The sequence below is a fragment of the Lathamus discolor genome, chromosome 24 (assembly GCF_037157495.1).
Source record: "Lathamus discolor isolate bLatDis1 chromosome 24, bLatDis1.hap1, whole genome shotgun sequence".
In the NCBI taxonomy this organism is placed as follows: domain Eukaryota; kingdom Metazoa; phylum Chordata; class Aves; order Psittaciformes; family Psittacidae; genus Lathamus; species Lathamus discolor.
The window spans coordinates 1,022,086-1,043,376 of NC_088907.1; the positions used below are offsets into that span (position 1 = coordinate 1,022,086).

Sequence of the window (21,291 nt, forward strand, 5' to 3'; positions counted from 1 at the left end):
CATCATGGGGAGCTTTCCTTGGGCGCAGAGCAGACCACAGGGATTGTGTTCTCTGCTAACCATCGCTTGCTGGTGCTGCTGAGCCTGCTCTTATCCTTCCTACTATCAGTTTTAATTAGAAAACTCTGCACCCCACAGCTTGGTTTTGTGAGGGATGCCAAAGACGTCACCAAGGAAAGCCAACAAGGATGACCAGCAAACTTAGCTAATGAGTGGAAGGCTAATGGAGTTTTTAATTACCGGGTGCGCAGGTGCAAGAAGATGGTGCAGTGAGCCATGCACATCGTGACAGCAGGAGCATGGACAGGAGGCATCAGCTGAGCATGTGAAATTGCCTCTTATGGACTCAGAGCAGCATGGGAGAGCAGTGGTGAGCTCTGTGCAGGGAAGAGGGAAAGGCTGTTTTGAGTTGGCCTCAGGAGGACAGTTAGCTCCATCTATGGAGCTGCTCCTTTCATTCCGTTCCATTCCATCCCATTCCATCCCATTATAGAGATGACAGCCAGGGCCTCATTTCCACAGGATTCCTGATGAGTCTCCTGCTCAGATTATACTCCTGCGTGCTGTGTTCTGTTTTGCCTTTGGCCTGTCTCAGCTGCTGGTCTGAGCTGGATTTGTAGTTGTCACTGCTGGACCAAAGCTGCAGCTGCTTCCTCCTTTCAGGCCTGCATGCCCTTCAGTGAGCATCCTCTGGTCCACGGTGCCCGGAACACATGTTAGGGCCAATGTATCCTGCCATTCTGGAAACTGAAATTTCCCCTCTCTGTGGAAGGAGGGAGGACAAGCCTGCATAAAAAACCAAGACATCTTGCTCTCTTTCACTGCCTGAAACAGAGCACTTGGAAAACTGGCCCATGTACCTGAGTAATGCACTGCTTAGTCAGGAAACTGCATACAGGTGGGCACTGGAGCCAGGTCCAGGCTTCTCCCTGTGTGCTGCCACATGTTAAAGTGCTGCTCTGGAACCAGAGATCCATTAATTACATCCCAGTGAGACAGGCTCGCTCCTGTGATAGAGATCTCCCAAGGGCTTCCTTAATGATGCTGTCAGATGATTCTGCATTCCAGCATTGGAGCAATTACTTACCCCATGTAATGTGCCCACTGATTGAGGAGTTCTGCCGCAAGATGTGACACTTGTTCATGATCTATGGTGCTTGGCGTTTTCTTCCTGCTTTAGTTTGGCAGCTGGTGGTCGCGAGGCTCGTGGGGATGTCAGGAGAGGCCCCTTCTTCCAAAGCTTTTCTCCCCACCACCTCAGGCCCTTTACCAGAGATCTCTGCTCTTCCCCTGGGTGTTCTCTGACAGTTGAGTCCTGTGTGTGAAACTGGTAGCAGGCACTTGGCAGTGTTAGTGCCTGTGGCTGTAGTGGTGCTTAGGGTGCCCACTGACCAGAGCGGTGAGGAGAGAACTGCTCAGGCACTGTTTGTTCTACTTGGCTGTGTTGCCCCAGATCCTAGAGATTCCATTTGCTGGAGGTGGGCTGACTTTCCCATATGGAGATGCCACCCTGAGAGGCAGCAGCAGGTCTTGCCCTCGTAGGTGCTGCACAGATTGTGTTTCCTGAGGCACCCGTTCCTAGCGTGATGTTTTCCAGCTGTGTGGGAGATGTCAGCAGCTCCTCACCTGATCTCAGTGTGTTGGAGCCCCCTCCCTCTGCTGAGCCTGTGCTGCACCCCGGTTTGCAGTCCTTAGAGCTCAGAAAGGCTTCTTTCGGGGTAGAAGCCCCTCTGAGCCAGGCTTGCTGAGCTGAGCCCAGGGAGCCCATGGTGCCTTCAGCCCTCAAGAGGAGCATGCCTCCTGTCAGGGTCCAGATCTCAGAGTGCCTTTGGTGAGCTTGGTGTGCTCCAAGCTTGTAATCTGCAGGAGGCTGCTGGTGGGGCTGATGATCTGAGGGCTCCTCATCCCTTGCCTGGAATTTGCAGCCATTGCACATTTGGATGGTGGGAAGCTGGGTATGGGGGGTGGCCTTAATTACCTTGTTTCTCCTGGGGATCTGGAGGCCCCCAAGACTGGAGAAGTCAACTGAAAATCACCAGATCCCCAGGATCAGATACACGAGGTTGTGTTTAAGGAAGAGACCTGCATGGGGCAGCAGATTTTACCCCAAGATTGGTGGTTGGCAAGGCGGAAACAAGCCACAATGCTGGTCTGGCACCTCCCAAACGCTTAGGAGTGATGCTCCTCCCTTGGCAGGTTGCTTTCTCCCCCCACCCCTTTGCCTTGTATATAAGGCCCCCTCGAAGCAGCCTGGGCACAGCACAACCCACTCCAGCGAGGCAGACAGCAAGCTGCACCTCCAGCTCCAGCACCTCTGCTCTTGAGGAGTGAACCAGAACCATCACCTTCAGCATGGGTAAGAGATGCTCTGCAGCCTCCCCTCAGCAGCTCCAAGCCTTGTTCCTTCTTGCCTCTGTCTCCAGCCCCTGTCTGGAGGCTCCAGGCACCCCATCTTGGAAGTGGGTCCCACCTGGTTACTGGTAGGTTTGTTCCTCTGGGCGCTGCAGGAAGGAGAAAGGTGGGACTCAGCTTGGGCGTTTTGTCCCACTGGTACCAAAGGTTCCTTTTGTCTCTCTCCCCCTCTGCTGCTGGGGACTTCTGTTGGCCTTGGAAAGCTTCTTGCATGTGGCTGCAGCATCCATGCTGAGGGAGCCTCCCCTTCTATTGGGGCATCATCATGGAGACAAGAAACCAGTGTCGGTTTCCAGTCCTGGCATGGTGCTTGGTGGAGGATCTTGCTCCTTCAGTGCTGACAGGGAAGGGATCAGGAGGGGGCTCAGATGGGTCAGAAGGGAACTGAGTTGTGGTTTGATCCGTGACAGCCCTGCTGGCACTTTAGGGGAGGATTCCTGTCCTGGATCTGTGCTCTGTCAGTGCCATAACGACAGTAGCTGCTGGTCACAGTGGTCCCCATTGACAGCTGGGGTGGGAGAAGGTCCCTCAGGTGGGACAGAGGCTTCTGAATCGGCACCTTTTGGAATGGACATTTCTCATGTTGTTCTTCTCTTGTTCTCAAACCAGACAGATGCAGAGCTCAGTGCTACGAGTACCCCACCTGCCCGGAGACTGTGAAAGGCAAGTCCTCCCGAGCGTGCTGGGAATGGGTGGTCTGGGAAGGAACTCTGTGCTGGTGGAGACCACTGCTGGGTGCTGGGTATGATGGGTCCCTTCCTCCAGTGGGAACCACGTTTGTTTTTCTCTTTCTCTGGGTCAGTAAAGGAGCCAGGCTTGGACAGTTGTCAGTGAGCAAGGAGGAGTAGAACACAAGAGAATAGAATCGTTGCAGTTGGAAGGGATCTTCTAGTTCAACTATGAGTAGGGAGGTTGCAGCATCCAGAAGAAGTAGTTCAGTCCTTGGAAGCTTTTCTTTTCCTTTGTGGCTGGTTCATGACATATTTAACACAAGCTTTCTCTGTCCCCAGCTCCTAGGGAGGAGGTTGCCTACGTGACCTGTACCTACAGGGAAACGTGCATCGACCAGCCTGACTTCCTTGCCACCGTGGATCTCAACCCCAGATCTCCATATTACGGCCAGGTACCTGTCTTGACTGTGGTTTTATTGGACTGGTATAACAGGGACCAGTTGCTCCCTCTTTGGCTAGATCCATGACATTTACTGTCTTCCACTCTCCTTTTATGTCTGGCGCTAGTTGAATCATCTCTGTCTCTGTGTCCCAGGGACAATTCGGTTCTGACTCACTCTGGAAGTGAGTTGGGAAGTATTTGGTGCTGCCAGTGAGATTAAAATGGTCTCTAGTGACCCAGGTGGTTGAGGGTATCCTTCTGCAGAGTTCAGCGTGATTCTGTGGTGCTGCCATGTCAGAGATGTTCAGTTGTGCGCTGTACCAACCCTGCCTGCTCTCATCCTGAAGGCTGCAAAGTCAGGTTATCTACTTCAGGGGTGTATATCACCTGAGAGCCCATTACTACAAGAGTGTAGAAAAAATGTACCTTAAAGCCAATGTAGCCTTCTGAAAGTTTTTACCACATTCTCAGTTCCCTCCTAAGGAGGGCTTTGCAGAGCAATGCACCACTTCCATCAAGATGATAATCATCATTTCTTCCTAAACATGATTTCCTGAGTTGTAGTTGCACGGGCTGAGGAATTGTAAGAATCTCCCATTCCTCAGCTGCCCACAGCTCCCTAACAAAGAGCAGTGCCCAGTGCAAGGAGCACTCTTGTCCTCCCGGAGTCTCTAGAGGCAGTGCCAGCTCCAGTCAGGTGGAGGCTCCCAAGACACAAGTATGTGCAGCATTAGGGTGCCCGTTTGTCCCTGCTCCCTGCGCTACCCTAACTCTGCCTTGACTGCCTAGGTGATCCACCGCCTGCCCATGCCCAACCTCAAAGACGAGCTGCACTCCTCGGGTTGGAGCAGTGGCTGCACCTGCTTTGACAATGCCAGCACGCAAAGGACCAAGCTGATTCTTCCCTCTTTCATTTCCTCCCGCATCTACGTGGTGGATGTGGGTTCCCAGTGCCGGGCTCCCAGGCTGTGTAAGGTATGCCAAAGGGACAAGTATCTGGGAAGGAGTTGGGAACTGGTGCTTCTCGAATAATACACAAGGAAGAAGGGTTCTCTCCTCATCTTCTCTTCCACCCTGATTGTAAAGAGCTGGGTCACGTTTCCCTCTCAGCTCTGTGCTTTCCAGAGCCAGGGAGGCTCCCATCATCCTTACGTTCCTTTTTGTGCCTGTTACCTTCAGAGAGAGTCTACTAACTGGAAGTCACAGCACAGACAGACAAGCTGTTACACTGGGATAGGTGCTGCTGCATTCTTGTCTGTGTAGAGGGGAGCTCAGAGCCTTCTCTGCTCCTCTGCAAGGAGGAGCAAGCCTGAGCAAGTGTTGAGGTGTTGGAAGGAAGGGACTCCAGAAGAGATCCTTCTGGTGGCCAAAGGCTCTGCCAGGGCTTGTGCATTGAGCTGAGCCCTGGGAGGCTGAGGAGTGTTTGTGTGTGTGTGTGAACTCTTCGCAGACGATTGAGCCAGTGGATGTCTTCTGGAAGTGCAACAAGGGGTACCTCAACGTGCCTCGCAGCCTGCCCAACGGCGACATTCTGATTGCTAACGTGGGAGATCCAGCTGGCAACGCCAAAGGTACTTTGCCCCGGAGTAGCTCCCTGAGCCACTGGCAGGTTTGGAAGTGGAGTACGGGATTTTTTTCCATGCATCCCCTTTCTGTGTGCCAGGTGGATTTGTCTTGCTGGATGGACAGAACTTTGAGCTGAAGGGGAACTGGGAAAACGAGTGCGCATCCCCCCCGAGCGGATACGAATTCTGGTTCCAGCCACGCCACAATGTGCTGATCAGCACTGCTGGATTCGCGCTCAAACGTGCGGGATATGGCTTTAATCCCGACGACTTGAAGAAAGGTGAGGGAATAGGGGTGCAAGTGCTGAGCCAGTGGCCCTAGGGGGTGGGAGGGTGTCGATGCCATCAGAGAAGCTGCCAGAGCTGGAGAGGGGCACAGGCAGGTTTCAGTCCACACAGCCCATTGACAGGCGCTGGCAGAGGATGTGCAGCACCTGCCTTCTAAGTCAAGCTGGTCCCTTTCTGCTCTCACTGCTCCTGCCTCACAGCAGCTTCCCTGCTGCTCCTGGCTTCCTACTGCCATGGCTGTCGGTGTCTGTGAGCATCCTGGGAAGGGGCTCGTGCCCGTCGGAACCCCCCTCTTCTGACTCTGTTTTCCTTTTCCTCAGGGGTCTACGGACGCCGCCTGAACGTGTGGGACTTGTCCTGCCGCACCCTCACGCAGTGCTTTGACCTGGGGGAGGACTCTCTGCCCCTGAGTGTTAAATTCCTGCACAACCCCGATGCTGCTGAGGGATACGTCAGCTGCGCCCTGAGCGGCATCGTCTACCGCTTCTACAAGTGCGAGGCAAGTGCTCGTGTAGTAGCTGCGTGCAGTGGGAGCCTTCCGCAGGCAGCTTTGCTGTGTGTGGGCAACAGGAGCACTGATGATGCCTGTGTCTCTTGTGCAGAGAGACAACTGGGCAGTGGAGGAGGTGATCCGGATTCCACCTAAGGAGGTGGCAGGATGGATTATGTGCAAAATGCCAGGTTTGTGTCCCCTCAAGTGGTGAGATGAGAGCTGGGGCTCAATGCAGGGCATGATTCTGTTGATGCTGCCTTCTCTGGAACTCTTTGTTTCTGTGCCCCAGCCTTCACAGTCGACCTGGTGATCTCGAGGGATGACAAGTACCTGTATCTCAGCAACTGGCTGCATGGAGACATCCGCCAATACGAGCTTTCCAGGAACTGCAAGCCCAGGCTGGTGGGACAGGTAAGGCAGAGGCAGAAGGGCTTGCACTAGTGTCTTCCTTAGCAGAGTCTGGTGGTGGGTAGATGACCAGACAACACATCTCCTCCTGCCTCACAGGTGTTTGTGGGAGGCAGCATCCTCAGAGGTGGACCAGTTGCTGTGTGCAGAGACGAGGAGCTGAAGTGCCAGCCTGAGCCCTTGGTGGTCAAGGTGAGTTCTGCACCCTCTTTGTCCTGGGGTGTCCTCTGAGCTTGTGCTCTGCTTGGCTAATTCTCTGTCCAGGGTTTCTGCCCCTGCCTGTGCTTGGCTGGGCAGAGCAAGGAGCAGTAACATCCCTGCTGTGTGTTGTTCCTTCAGTGCAAGAGAGTGTACGGCGGCCCGAGTAGGCTGCAGCTCAGCTTGGATGGCAAGAGGCTGTACGTCACCAACTCCTTCTACAGCACATGGGACAAGCAGTTCTACCCGAACCTGGTCAAGTAAGAAATGATGGGGAAGCCAGGGGTCTTTTCTGCACGGCCTCCGTGTTAGGAACGGGGAAGGTTCCTCATGTAGGGGGCTATAGGGCTACATGGATGATTGCAGGGGCACAGATTTCCTCGCATCATCCCACAGCTTCCTCCTGTTGACTTCCCTATGCAATTGACTGGCAAACGTCTCTGGCTGGGCACAGAGCAGCCGCTGCCTGTGTGGAGCTTCAGAGGCAGGCTTTAGCTGGGGAGAGCACAAACGTTTCAGCCTGGTTGGGGTTTGCCTGTGTGTGATGGCTGCGCTCTTGTCCACTCGCAGGGAAGGCTCTGTCATGCTGCAGATTGATGTGGACACTGAGAAGGGAGGCCTGTGCGTGAACAAGAACTTCCTGGTGGATTTTGGAAAGGAACCCAATGGGCCCTGCCTTGCCAAAGACATCCACTTCCCTAGTGGAGATTCCACCTCTGAGATCGTGGCCTAGGTGCCGCAGGAAAGACTCCCTTCTTCCCTCTCCTCCGTAGTGCAGCCATTAAGAAAGAGCATAGGGTAACTGGGTTGGGGTCCCCATTCGTTGCTGGAGTCTAGATTTCTGCTAAAGCGAGCTGTGCAAGCTCTGCCCTGTTGCGGGGCTTTGGTTCAGGCAGACCAGTGAGCAGAGACATGGCACGTTCTCAGTGGTGTTCTCTGTGCAAAGCGAGCCCTGGGCCTGAGTCCCAGAGCAGAGCCCAGGGAGCTGCTCACACACAGGGATGTGCAGTACACACGGTGCCTTTGGGCAGATGCCACATCTCCACCGTGCCCTGCTTCATTGCTACAGGCCTCTTGGGCCCTGCCTTGGTGTCCCAGCCTGTTGGCTACTGCTCTGTGTACTGGGGCCGGTGGCAAGGTGCTGAGCTCTCAGTTCTGTTTCAGAGCTTGCTCACCCTCGATAACTGAGGCAAAAAGCAAGTGAAGTGCCCAGTTCATCTGAGCTCGTGTTCTTCAGCCAGGTCCTTCCTGGACAGCCTTCCCCTGCACGAGAGCCCTCCTGGCTCCTTGCACGTGCTCGGGTCCTTGTGTCACAGCTGGAGGAGCACCAAGTGCTTCAGTCTGAAAGAGGTGCCTGTTTCCTGACACTGGTTTGCCCTCATGTTCTGCTTTAAACACAAATAAAACTGTTCTTTGCATCACCTACATCTTCTTGGTTTTATTTCCTTGAAGCATTTCATTTTTATTTTAGAGGAAATCAAATGCCAGCAGTGGTTAACGATAAGATCAGGGATTTGAACATCCCTATGTCAGGGCACGGATTGTACAAGTCCCTGTTTGTCTTCCTGGAGTTTTCTGGTACAAATTGTCTTTACTTGTTCTTTTTTGGTCTGCATTCTTGCAGGCACATGTTCCTAGGGAAACTTGTCACCGTTTGGGTTTTTCGGCCCGAACCAAACATGCTTTGTCAAAGCAGTGTAGTGTTGTCATCACCCAAACTCACTGTTTGGGTTTAGCAGGGCTTACTTTAAGGTACTGGGGGGGATTGAAGGAACACATCTGTTAGACACTTAGTGAAATCCCTTGTGTTTGTTAAGTGGCTGGCTTGCCATTGGTGACAATATTGCTTTCAACTTGATCCCTTCGCATTTACTTACCACAGCTGAGGCAAAGTTTGGGGTTTCACCCAAAGTTCTCTGCATACACTTCATATGATGTTGGCAGAACGACCTTAGTCCCCTGACCATCTCAGTAGACTGTTCTCTTTCACAAAAGCAAGGTGTGCTTACTGGAGTTATGGATCATCCTCCTGCTCATCATGTGCTGCACAGGATGTCCCACCCCATCCCGCTGTGTCAGCCTGTTTGCCACGCAGCACAGCAAGCTCTTGCCTCCAAAACCCAGCTGCACATCCACACATCCTCCCATTACTCCCATCAAGGCCTTGAGCATCTTCACAAGGGTGCAACTGGCAGCGAAAACCATCATTAGTTTGGAGGCTGCGAAAATGAGGACATAAAGAAGATCTGTCTTAAGTTTTAGCTTTATTTACCTTGAAAGAATACAAGTCCATTTACTTCCTTCATGCTTCTCATGGGCTCCCCAAAAGTGCTTTGCTGGGGCACAGCTCAGAAGGAAGATGGGGTTTCATGAGTGGCAGAGGGCATCGTTAGGCTGCACTGCTTGTTAGCGCACCAAGTCAAGATGAGGCTTCAGCTACAGGACTGGAAACTGATGTCCTGGAAAACCATTTGGACACTGCAGCCATTGCGTGCTCCATTCTGCTTGTGTCTTCTTTTCAGATGAACCTTTAATTTACCCTTCCAGATAGCAGCAGAGGCAAGAAATAATCCCAAATTATGTTCAAGCCTTAGCAGCACAAGACCCACATGTTTGATCTCCTCCCCACAATCCCTGCTGCAGATAAGAGATTGAGATGTCAAAGCCCTCCTGGATGCTTTTTGCTGTGCTTTTGTGGCATTTGCTCACGGCAGTGTATAGAAGCTGGGCTGAATCTGAGTGTGAATGTGACCTTTGTTTTCTTTAAGGGATGTTGCCAGAGGATGTGTATGGAACTTTCTGGCTGTTTCTTAAAGTATTTTGCCTAGGAGTAACAGATACTGCAGGGTAGAAAAGAATATAGATTAGGTAGTTTTACTATGGATGAACCAACCACTGGTCCATATTCTGCCTTCATGTCCCTAGTAGGATGAATACGGACTGACCAGAAACTCAAAGGCAAGTGTGATTCTTTGGAGAGGAACCTGGAATGTTGATCTGAACTGCTCAGCACCCATAATCCTGGTTTGATCACCAGCTCCTTCAGTGGATCAAAGTCACTTGTGGCAAGCTGGGAGTCTGCTCTGCAGTGCTCGCAGGGACTCTCAAGGGAGGGTGCCAATGGCTGTGTGCCGGAGCAGGAGAAGCAGCAGGTCCTGCTCATCCGTCCTCCCCGGCTGCGTGGTGCTGCCACTCCTCTGGTGTCAGATGGAGCGATCCTGCGGTTGTGGGAGGAGCTGGGTGAAGGAGCTGATGCGGCAGAAAAGCACCTGCCCGAGCAGTGACTCAGGTCCATGTCCTGTGGCTGCGGGTGGCAGAGCCCTTCAGCGGCCGCCTGGAGTCAGTGCTCATGACACGGTGTCTGAAATCACAACCTGAGGATGTGGGCTCCGCAGGGCTCTGCCCGGCCGTAGCTGTGGGCTGGCGTGGGGAGGGCTGATCCCGCTGCCACCCTGCTTCTGGCCAGGCCTTTGTGCCCCTTGCCCTGCAACTGCTTGTTAGCGCACCAAGTCAAGATGAGGCTTCAGCTACAGGACTCGAAACTGATGTCCTGGAAAACCATTTGGACACTGCAGCCATTGCGTGCTCCATTCTGCCTGTGTCCTCTTTTCAGAGGAACCTTTAATTTTCCCTTCCAGACAGCAGCACCTCCTGTATGAAGACAGGCTGAGAGAGTTGGGGCTGTTCAGCCTGGAGAAGAGAAGGCTGCGTGGAGACCTCATAGCAGCCTTCCAGTGTCTGAAGGGGGCCTAAGAGAATGCTGGGGAGGGACTCTTCATTAGGGACTGTAGTGACAGGACAAGGGGTAATGGGTTAAAACTTAAACAGGGGTAGTTCAGATTGGATATGAGGAGGAAGTTCTTTACTGTGAGGGTGCTGAGGTGCTGGAATGGGTTGCCCAGGGAAGCTGGGAATGCTCCATCCCTGGCAGTGTTCAAGGCCAGGTTGGACAAAGCCTTGGGTGCCATGGTTTAGTGTGAGGTAGCCCTGCCCATGGCAGGGGGTTGGAACTAAATGGAACTAGATCTTAAGGTCCTTTCCAACCCAAACCATTCTATGATTCTATGGTTCATGACTTCTGCTCCAACAGCAAATGCTCCCTTGGAGGGGAAGGGGCTGCTCAAACTGTAGCGGAGAAGAGGCAGGGAGGTGCCTGGAGGAGCAAGAAGTGGAGTTGTGCAACGCTGATGTCCCCTGCAGCAAACCTTGCAGCCTGTACATGGAGATGCTTCTTGAAGTGCTGAGCTGAAGGGCTCTGTGTGTGCAGCCCTGTGACATTTGGTTTGTCCCTGCTCAGTGAGGAGATGGAGAGATCCGGGGTGGTGGATCTGAGCTTTGCAAAGTCAGGCACTTGGGCCAGCCTTTGCCTTTGGTCTGAGATGTGCCCCCATCCTGCAGGCTTGTACCAAGCTTGTACCAAGGTGTTGAGCACCCTGTCCTTCTTGCTTGGGTGTTTAGTGCAGACATGGTGTCCCTGGTGTAGCAAGGACTCTTCCTGCCACACTGAGTGTGCTGTGCCAGTCTTCACTGCCTTACATCACCCTGTGGTGCCCATTATCAAAATTATAGCATGCCCTTCCCTATCGGGGCTGGCAGAAATGGGCGAGAGGAGGGGAGGAGCTGCTGGCTCAGTGCGGGCTGTCCTGAGAAGCCCCAACTGCTTTTCCATGTCATGGCCTCCCATCTCTGCTCATCATGGGGAGCTTTCCTTGGGCGCAGAGCAGACCACAGGGATTGTGTTCTCCGCTAACCATCGCTTGCTGGTGCTGCTGAGCCTGCTCTTATCCTTCCTACTATCAGTTTTAATTAGAAAACTCTACACCCCACAGCTTGGTTTTGTGAGGGATGCCAAAGACGTCACCAAGGAAAGCCAACAAGGATGACCAGCAAACTTAGCTAATGAGTGGAAGGCTAATGGAGTTTTTAATTACCGGGTGCGCAGGTGCAAGAAGATGGTGCAGTGAGCCATGCACATCGTGACAGCAGGAGCATGGACAGGAGGCATCAGCTGAGCATGTGAAATTGCCTCTTATGGACTCAGAGCAGCATGGGAGAGCAGTGGTGAGCTCTGTGCAGGGAAGAGGGAAAGGCTGTTTTGAGTTGGCCTCAGGAGGACAGTTAGTTCCATCTATGGAGCTGCTCCTGGACTTCCTTCTGATCGTTGAGGTGTAAGGTCTTGAGATCTGCCTGGTGATGATCAGAAGGGTGGTTGGTTCCCAACACTGGCACCTCTTTTGTGTGCCCAAGACAAGCTTGCTGCCCTTGGGACACATGCAAGGGTTTGTCCCTGAGAACTGGTGATAGGGGCAGATTCTTTGCTTCCACTCATGCAGGTATATCCCCAAACCCACGTGGAAGGCTGTGACCCGTGTGGGTGTCAGTGTGTGAAGCAGAGCATTGACAGGAGTGCTGCTGGAGGCAGGCTCAGGCTGGAAGCTGTCCCTGGGAAGCAGCACGGAGCCTCTGTGCTGTGCTCTGCAGGAAGCCTCTTCTCAGCTGCCTCCACGTCTCTCTGCAGTAGGGGTTTTACTGGGAAAGGGCTGTGTCCGTTCTAAATCCAGGGCAAATCTAAATGTTGTGATACCCTGCGAGGCTCTGAGCGCAGTGCACAGCCCTGTGAGGCTTTGCTGTGTCCTTCACCTTCAGTGTGCTGCAGGCCTCACGTCCCTGAAGTGTTGAACATACAGCCATGAAGGTGGGAAGGTGTTTAGCCCTCTGGTGTTGCTGCCTTGGCCTAGCAGTCTATGTTTTGTTCAGTGTGGCTATGCAGTGGTCTTGCATTGAGTCTCCAGTTCTGTGTGCATTGAACCTTGTATTACATTTACACCCAAGGCCAGAGTGGAGCCCAGTGCCTTAATCCCATTTGGCTTGATGCAGAGTAGCTCTTTGATGTCTCTTTCTTCTGGCATCCTTTGCAGTTCCTTCTCTACATTTGCTGGTCTTTCTGACATCCAGGGAAGGTTTCTCTGTTGGGGTCTTCCAAGTCCTAGCTGGAGACTTTGCCCAGTTAAACAGGCTGCTCTAAAGCAGTAGAAGAGCCGTGCAAAAGTGTCTCCATTACATGTCTGATTTAATACGAGGACAGAACTTCTTTCCATGGCGTTACCCTTGCCCAGGATCCAGACTTCTTCCACAGTCAGTAACACAGAACTTGGAGCCATTGCTTTGCAGGCTTTCTTCTTTCATCCATGATATTATTTTAACATCTTCTCCTTGCCTTATAGTGAACCTTGATGTACCAAGATGCAGCCTGTCAGTAATAACCCTACATCGACGGAGGGCATGAAGTGTCCAGCTGTGGTAAGTCACAGTCCTTCTTCTCTCTGCCTTTGCCCCTCACACTGAAATTGTTGAGCTGGCTTTCTGCTAAATGAATCCTAGGTTCTTGCAATGCAGCACTTTGATGTTCTTCACCGACTGAACAGGCAAGCGTTGGGCTGCTCCTGTGGCCACCCATCCCATGTTTAAAGTGCTGCTCTGGAAGCCATATAATTACAGCCAAGTGAGATGGGCTAAACTGACCTCTTATGATAGAGATCTCCCAAGGGCTTCCTTAATGATGCTGTCAGATGATTCTGCATTCCAGCATTGGAGCAATTACTTACCCCATGTAATGTGCCCACTGATTGAGGAGTTCTGCCGCAAGATGTGACACTTGTTCATGATCTATGGTGCTTGGCGTTTTCTTCCTGCTTTAGTTTGGCAGCTGGTGGTCACGAGGCTCATGGGGATGTCAGGAGAGGCCCCTTCTTCCAAAGCTTTTCTCCCCACCACCTCAGGCCCTTTACCAGAGATCTCTGCTCTTCCCCTGGGTGTTCTCTGACAGCTGAGTCCAGTGTCTGCAACTCAACTGCACTGGTGCCATTTGGCAGTGTTACTGCCTGCAGTGGTGCTTAGGGTGCCCACTGACCAGAGCGGTGAGGAGAGAACTCCTCAGGCACTGTTTGTTCTACTTGGCTGTGTTGCCCCAGATCCTAGAGATTCCATTTGCTGGAGGTGGGCTGACTTTCCCATATGGAGATGCCACCCTGAGAGGCAGCAGCAGGTCTTGCCCTCGTAGGTGCTGCACAGATTGTGTTTCCTGAGGCACCCGTTCCTAGCGTGATGTTTTCCAGCTGTGTGGGAGATGTCAGCAGCTCCTCACCTGATCTCAGTGTGTAGGAGCCCCCTCCCTCTGCTGAGCCTGTGCTGCACCCCGGTTTGCAGTCCTTAGAGCTCAGAAAAGCTTCTTTCGGGGTAGAAGCCCCTCTGAGCCAGGCTTGCTGAGCTGAGCCCAGGGAGCCCATGGTGCCTTCAGCCCTCAAGAGGAGCATGCCTCCTGTCAGGGTCCAGATCTCAGAGTGCCTTTGGTGAGCTCGGTGTGCTCCAAGCTTGTAATCTGCAGGAGGCTGCTGGTGGGGCTGATGATCTGAGGGCTCCTCATCCCTTGCCTGGAATTTGCAGCCATTGCACATTTGGATGGTGGAAAGCTGGGTATGGGGGGTGGCCTTAATTACCTTGTTTCTCCTGGGGATCTGGAGGCCCCCAAGACTGGAGAAGTCAACTGAAAATCACCAGATCCCCAGGATCAGATACACGAGGTTGTGTTTAAGGAAGAGACCTGCATGGGGCAGCAGATTTTACCCCAAGATTGGTGGTTGGCAAGGCGGAAACAAGCCACAATGCTGGTCTGGCACCTCCCAAACGCTTAGGAGTGATGCTCCTCCCTTGGCAGGTTGCTTTCTCCCCCCACCCCTTTGCCTTGTATATAAGGCCCCCTCGAAGCAGCCTGGGCACAGCACAACCCACTCCAGCGAGGCAGACAGCAAGCTGCACCTCCAGCTCCAGCACCTCTGCTCTTGAGGAGTGAACCAGAACCATCACCTTCAGCATGGGTAAGAGATGCTCTGCAGCCTCCCCTCAGCAGCTCCAAGCCTTGTTCCTTCTTGCCTCTGTCTCCAACCCCTGTCTGGAGGCTCCAGGCACCCCATCTTGGAAGTGGGTCCCACCTGGTTACTGGTAGGTTTGTTCCTCTGGGCGCTGCAGAAAGGAGAAAGGTGGGACTCAGCTTGGGCGTTTTGTCCCACTGGTACCAAAGATTCCTTTTGTCTCTCTCCCCCTCTGCTGCTGGGGGCTTCTGTTGGCCTTGGAAAGCTTCTTGCATGTGGCTGCAGCATCCATGCTGAGGGAGCCTCCCCTTCTATTGGGGCATCATCATCGAGACAAGAAACCAGTGTCGGTTTCCAGTCCTGGCATGGTGCTTGGTGGAGGATCTTGCTCCTTCAGTGCTGACAGGGAAGGGATCAGGATGGGGCTCAGATGGGTCAGAAGGGAACTGAGTTGTGGTTTGATCCGTGACAGCCCTGCTGGCACTTTAGGGGAGGATTCCTGTCCTGGATCTGTGCTCTGTCAGTGCCATAACGACAGTAGCTGCTGGTCACAGTGGTCCCCATTGACAGCTGGGGTGGGAGAAGGTCCCTCAGGTGGGACAGAGGCCTCTGAATCGGCACCTTTTGGGATGGACATTTCTCATGTTGTTCTTCTCTTCTTCTCAAACCAGACAGATGCAGAGCTCAGTGCTACGAGTACCCCACCTGCCCGGAGACTGTGAAAGGCAAGTCCTCCCGAGCGTGCTGGGAATGGGTGGTCTGGGAAGGAACTCTGTGCTGGTGGAGACCACCGCTGGGTGCTGGGTATGGCCTGTCCCTTCTGCCAGTGGGAGAAACCTTTGGCTTTGTGGGATCCACATTTGTTGTTCTCTTATCCAGAGGTAAGAGAATAGGTCAGTAAAGTGATAAGGTCAGTAAAGGAGCCAGGCTTGGACAGTTGTCAGTGAGCAAGGAGGGGTAGAACAGAAGAGATCGTTGCAGCTGGAAGGGATCTTCTAGTTCAACTGTGAGTTGAGAGGTTGCAGCATCCAGGAATATAAGTTCAGTCTGTCTGAGAGGCTGTGGAAGCTTTTCTTTGCCTTTGTGGCTGGTTCATGACAAATTTAGACAAGCTTTCTCTGTCCCCAGCTCCTAGGGAGGAGGTTGCCTACGTGACCTGTACCTACAGGGAAACGTGCATCGACCAGCCTGACTTCCTTGCCACCGTGGATCTCAACCCCAGATCTCCATATTACGGCCAGGTACCTGTCTTGACTGTGGTTTTATTGGACTGGTGACCAACTGCTGGCTTTGTGCTTCTGTAGGGCCTCCGGTTTCAGGACATTCGCTCTTTTTTGTTGGGTAACATCAGGGTGCTTGGCAGCCACTCCTTCCTTCCAGCAATTTGATTATGCCTTGCAGCTTCTTATCTCCCTGCATTTTTCTGTCTCAACTGCTCTGGCTTCACTCTTTTCCACTACATCCTGGTTACGTCTTGCAAAACCCCTCTGGGAACTCCTGTGTGAGTTTTGTCATGACAGATCTATTTCTTGCTTCTCCACGGTGTTATGTGCAGGACAAGGATGCTGTTCACTGAGAATCCCACCTTTCTGCTCTCTTTCAACTCTCCCTTTATGCCTGGCTCTAGTTGAATCATCTCCATCTCTGTGTCCTGGGGACAAATCGGTTCTGACTCACTTCCCAACTCACTTCCAGAGCATTTGGTGCTGCCAGTGAGATTAAAATGGTCTCCAGTGACCCAGATGGTTGAGGGTATCCTTCTGCAGAGTTCAGTATGTTTCTGTGGTGCTGCCATGATAGATGTTCTGTTGTGTGCTGTACCACCCTGCCTGCTCTCATCACACACAGGGAGTGGGCAATCACCTGTGTCTGAAGGCTGCAAAGTCAGGCTATCTACTTCAAGGGTGTATATATGACCTGAGAGCCCATTACTACAAGAGCTTAGGTACTTTAAAGCCAATGTAGCCTTCTGAAAGTTTTTACCACATTCTCAGTTCCCTCCTAAGGAGGGCTTTGCAGAGCAATGCACCACTTCCATCAAGATGATAATCATCATTTCTTCCTAAACATGATTTCCTGAGTTGTAGTTGCACGGGCTGAGGAATTGTAAGAATCTGCCATTCCTCAGCTGCCCACAGTTCCCTAACAAAGAGCAGTGCCCAGTGCAAGGAGCACTCTTGTCCTCCCGGAGTCTCTAGAGGCAGTGCCAGCTCCAGTCAGGTGGAGGCTCCCAAGACACAAGTATGTGCAGCATTAGGGTGCCCGTTTGTCCCTGCTCCCTGCGCTACCCTAACTCTGCCTTGACTGCCTAGGTGATCCACCGCCTGCCCATGCCCAACCTCAAAGACGAGCTGCACTCCTCGGGTTGGAGCAGTGGCTGCACCTGCTTTGACAATGCCAGCACGCAAAGGACCAAGCTGATTCTTCCCTCTTTCATTTCCTCCCGCATCTACGTGGTGGATGTGGGTTCCCAGTGCCGGGCTCCCAGGCTGTGTAAGGTATGCCAAAGGGACAAGTATCTGGGAAGGAGTTGGGAACTGGTGCTGCTTGAATAATACACAAGGAAGAAGGGTTCTCTCCTCATCTTCTCTTCCACCCTGATTGTAAAGAGCTGGGTCACATTTCCCTCTCAGCTCTGTGCTTTCCAGAGCCAGGGAGGCTCCCATCATCCTTACGTTCCTTTCTGTGCCTGTTACCTTCAGAGAGAGTCTACTAACTGGAAGTCACAGCACAGACAGACAAGCTGTTACACTGAGATAGGTGCTGCTGCATTCTTGTCTGTGTAGAGGGGAGCTCAGAGCCTTCTCTGCTCCTCTGCAAGGAGGAGCAAGCCTGAGCAAGTGTTGAGGTGCTGGAAGGAAGGGACTCCAGAAGAGATCCCTCTGGTGGCCAAAGGCTCTGCCAGGGCTTGTGCGTTGAGCTGAGCCCTGGGAGGCTGAGGAGTGTTTGTGTGCGTGTGTGAACTCTTCGCAGACGATTGAGCCAGTGGATGTCTTCTGGAAGTGCAACAAGGGGTACCTCAACGTGCCTCGCAGCCTGCCCAACGGTGACATTCTGATTGCTAACGTGGGAGATCCAGCTGGCAACGCCAAAGGTACTTTGCCCCGGAGTAGCTCCCTGAGCCACTGGCAGGTTTGGAAGCGGAGTACGGGATTTTTTCCATGCATCCCCTTTCTGTGTGCCAGGTGGATTTGTCTTGCTGGATGGACAGAACTTTGAGCTGAAGGGGAACTGGGAAAACGAGTGCGCATCCCCCCCGAGCGGATACGAATTCTGGTTCCAGCCACGCCACAATGTGCTGATCAGCACTGCTGGATTCGCGCTCAAACGTGCGGGATATGGCTTTAATCCCGACGACTTGAAGAAAGGTGAGGGAATAGGGGTGCAAGTGCTGAGCCAGTGGCCCTAGGGGGTGGGAGGGTGTCGATGCCATCAGAGAAGCTGCCAGAGCTGGAGAGGGGCACAGGCAGGTTTCAGTCCACACAGCCCATTGACAGGCACTGGAATAGGATATGCCCTTAAGTCAAGCTGGTCCCTTTCTGCTCTCACTGCTCCTGCCTCACAGCAGCTTCCCTGCTGCTCCTGGCTTCCTGCTGCCATGGCTGTCGGTGTCTGTGAGCATCCTGGGAAGGGGCTCGTGCCCGTCAGAACCCCCCTCTTCTGACTCTGTTTTCCTTTTCCTCAGGGGTCTACGGACGCCGCCTGAACGTGTGGGACTTGTCCTGCCGCACCCTCACGCAGTGCTTTGACCTGGGGGAGGACTCTCTGCCCCTGAGTGTTAAATTCCTGCACAACCCCGATGCTGCTGAGGGATACGTCAGCTGCGCCCTGAGCGGCATCGTCTACCGCTTCTACAAGTGCGAGGCAAGTGCTCGTGTAGTAGCTGCGTGCAGTGGGAGCCTTCCGCAGGCAGCTTTGCTGTGTGTGGGCAACAGGAGCACTGATGATGCCTGTGTCTCTTGTGCAGAGAGACAACTGGGCAGTGGAGGAGGTGATCCGGATTCCACCTAAGGAGGTGTCAGGATGGATTATGTGCAAGATGCCAGGTTTGTGTCCCCTCAAGTGGTGAGATGAGAGCTGGGGCTCAATGCAGGGCATGATTCTGTTGATGCTGCCTTCTCTGGAACTCTTTGTTTCTGTGCCCCAGCCTTCACAGTCGACCTGGTGATCTCGAGGGATGACAAGTACCTGTATCTCAGCAACTGGCTGCATGGAGACATCCGCCAATACGAGCTGTCCAGGAACTGCAAGCCCAGGCTGGTGGGACAGGTAAGGCAGAGGCAGAAGGGCTTGCACTAGTGTCTTCCTTAGCAGAGTCTGGTGGTGGGTAGATGACCAGACAACACATCTCCTCCTGCCTCACAGGTGTTTGTGGGAGGCAGCATCCTCAGAGGTGGACCCGTGACTGTGTGCAGAGATGAGGAGCTGAAGTGCCAGCCTGAGCCCTTGGTGGTCAAGGTAAGTTCTGCACCCTCTTTGTCCTGGGGTGTCCTTTGCGCTCGTGCTCTGCTTGGCTAATTCTCTGTCCAGGGTTTCTGCCCCTGCCTGTGCTTGGCGGGGCAGAGCAAGGAGCAGTAACATCCCTGCTGTGTGTTGTTCCTTCAGTGCAAGAGAGTGTACGGCGGCCCGAGTAGGCTGCAGCTCAGCTTGGATGGCAAGAGGCTGTACGTCACCAACTCCTTCTACAGCACATGGGACAAGCAGTTCTACCCGAACCTGGTCAAGTAAGAAATGATGGGGAAGCCAGGGGTCTTTTCTGCACGGTCTCCGTGTTAGGAACGGGGAAGGTTCCTCATGTAGGGGGCTATAGGGCTACATGGATGATTGCAGGGGCACAGATTTCCTCGCATCATCCCAGAGCTTCCTCCTGTTGACTTCCCCATGCAATTGACTCCCAAACATCTCTGGCTGGGCACAGAGCAGCCGCTGCCTGTGTGGAGCTTCAGAGGCAGGCTTTAGCTGGGGAGAGCACAAACGTTTCAGCCTGGTTGGGGTTTGCCTGTGTGTGATGGCTGCGCTCTTGTCCACTCGCAGGGAAGGCTCTGTCATGCTGCAGATTGATGTGGACACTGAGAAGGGAGGCCTGTGCGTGAACAAGAACTTCCTGGTGGATTTTGGAAAGGAACCCAATGGGCCCTGCCTTGCCAAAGACATCCACTTCCCTAGTGGAGATTCCACCTCTGAGATCGTGGCCTAGGTGCCGCAGGAAAGACTCCCTTCTTCCCTCTCCTCCGTAGTGCAGCCATTAAGAAAGAGCATAGGGTAACTGGGTTGGGGTCCCCATTCGTTGCTGGAGTCTAGATTTCTGCTAAAGCGAGCTGTGCAAGCTCTGCCCTGTTGCGGGGCTTTGGTTCAGGCAGACCAGTGAGCAGAGACATGGCACGTTCTCAGTGGTGTTCTCTGTGCAAAGCGAGCCCTGGGCCTGAGTCCCAGAGCAGAGCCCAGGGAGCTGCTCACACACAGGGATGTGCAGTACACACGGTGCCTTTGGGCAGATGCCACATCTCCACCGTGCCCTGCTTCATTGCTACAGGCCTCTTGGGCCCTGCCTTGGTGTCCCAGCCTGTTGGCTACTGCTCTGTGTACTGGGGCCGGTGGCAAGGTGCTGAGCTCTCAGTTCTGTTTCAGAGCTTGCTCACCCTCGATAACTGAGGCAAAAAGCAAGTGAAGTGCCCAGTTCATCTGAGCTCGTGTTCTTCAGCCAGGTCCTTCCTGGACAGCCTTCCCCTGCACGAGAGCCCTCCTGGCTCCTTGCACGTGCTCGGGTCCTTGTGTCACAGCTGGAGGAGCACCAAGTGCTTCAGTCTGAAAGAGGTGCCTGTTTCCTGACACTGGTTTGCCCTCATGTTCTGCTTTAAACACAAATAAAACTGTTCTTTGCATCACCTGCATCTTCTTGGTCTTATTTCTTTGAAACGTTTCTATGTTGTTTTCAGCAGTGGTTGATGATGATGTACTGATAATGATGATGTATTGATGATGTAGTGGTTTTAGAGATTCTGTTGGCATGAAGTGTTGCTGGTCAGAAGTGCCTGCTGTCCTCCTGGAATGCAAAAAAGCCAGTGGATATCATGTGAATCCTCATCAATTCTAGCCTTTCACATAATTACCTTGGAGCAAAAGGTCCTCTCTTGCTTCACACTTCCCATGGCCAGACTGCTGCAGCTCTCTTGTGCACCCTTAATGGTCCCAGGAGAGAAACATTCTCTTCTGGAGGACAGTTCCCCCTGGGGGGGGGCTCTTCTCACTGGCTGGAGAGAATGACATTTAATGAGGGCCCAAGTTTCAGGACACCCCATTCTGATGCTCCAGACCTGCCTTGTTTGAGGGCCTCCTCAGGGGATGTCCTTGCTGTTGAGAGACCCTGTAAAGCACGTATCCCAGTGGAGGTGACTCCTCCTCCTCTCTGTTGGCTGGAAGGAGAGTCTGGCAGTAAGACATCCTTATGCCAGCGTGTGGTCCAGATGGCTGGAAACAAATGAGCTGAATCCACTCTGGAAACCCCTCCTTGTGATGGGAGCAGGCACCATCCACATTAGTGCAGGGAAGAACACCCTTAGGGCATGGCCGTGTTTCTGGTGGTGATCAGAGCCTGCTGCCCCTCACACCACTGGGCACTATCTCTTTCTTTCAGGTTGCACAGCAAGACGAGGACTCAGCCTGGGCTCTGGTCTGCACCATGAACACCAACAGGCAATGCAACAGAGGTGACCCAGCTCCTCGTTCCATCATCAGGCCACGCTCTGCCCAAGCTGGATGGATGTGGAAATATTGCTGCTGGTACGAGCAAACCCTTTCATCCCCTCCGAGGGCTGTTCCCAGGTCTTTGGGTCCTGATTTCCACATTTCAGGAAGTGTGGGCCTTTCCTCACCCTTGTGCACAGGTTATCCTGTGGGGTGTGGAACACGGCGCAGTGGGGCAGAGCACTGGGGTGGCTGACGCCGG

The 21,291-nt window shown here is 53.2% G+C and overlaps 2 protein-coding genes across 2 annotated transcripts; both read left to right on the forward strand.

Moving 5' to 3' along the window:
* Nucleotides 1–1,900: 1,900 nt before the first annotated feature.
* On the forward strand, nt 1,901–7,899 carry LOC136004162 (methanethiol oxidase-like). Its single transcript, XM_065660424.1, has 12 exons — nt 1,901–2,356; nt 3,022–3,075; nt 3,423–3,535; nt 4,315–4,500; nt 4,976–5,096; nt 5,189–5,371; nt 5,699–5,877; nt 5,981–6,059; nt 6,161–6,282; nt 6,379–6,471; nt 6,619–6,737; nt 7,048–7,899. Exons 1-12 carry the CDS (start codon nt 2,353–2,355, stop codon nt 7,208–7,210), a joined length of 1,416 nt encoding a protein of 471 aa, XP_065516496.1. The 5' UTR covers nt 1,901–2,352; the 3' UTR covers nt 7,211–7,899.
* A 5,821-nt stretch (nt 7,900–13,720) lies between these two features.
* Nucleotides 13,721–20,231, forward strand: LOC136004161 (methanethiol oxidase-like). The gene is made up of 12 exons (XM_065660423.1): nt 13,721–14,351; nt 15,017–15,070; nt 15,474–15,586; nt 16,658–16,843; nt 17,319–17,439; nt 17,531–17,713; nt 18,031–18,209; nt 18,313–18,391; nt 18,493–18,614; nt 18,711–18,803; nt 18,951–19,069; nt 19,380–20,231. Exons 1-12 carry the CDS (start codon nt 14,348–14,350, stop codon nt 19,540–19,542), a joined length of 1,416 nt encoding a protein of 471 aa, XP_065516495.1. The 5' UTR covers nt 13,721–14,347; the 3' UTR covers nt 19,543–20,231.
* The last annotated feature ends 1,060 nt before the right edge of the window (nt 20,232–21,291 follow it).

Excerpts from the sequence above, each read along its gene's own strand:
- LOC136004161 (XM_065660423.1), top strand. Across the intron at positions 16,844-17,318 it reads GGGCTCCCAGGCTGTGTAAG|ACGATTGAGCCAGTGGATGT; the intron begins GTATGCCAAAGG and ends AACTCTTCGCAG. Across the intron at positions 18,615-18,710 it reads AGCCCAGGCTGGTGGGACAG|GTGTTTGTGGGAGGCAGCAT; the intron begins GTAAGGCAGAGG and ends CCTGCCTCACAG.
- LOC136004162 (XM_065660424.1), top strand. Across the intron at positions 3,076-3,422 it reads CTGCCCGGAGACTGTGAAAG|CTCCTAGGGAGGAGGTTGCC; the intron begins GCAAGTCCTCCC and ends CTCTGTCCCCAG. Across the intron at positions 5,097-5,188 it reads TCCAGCTGGCAACGCCAAAG|GTGGATTTGTCTTGCTGGAT; the intron begins GTACTTTGCCCC and ends TCTGTGTGCCAG.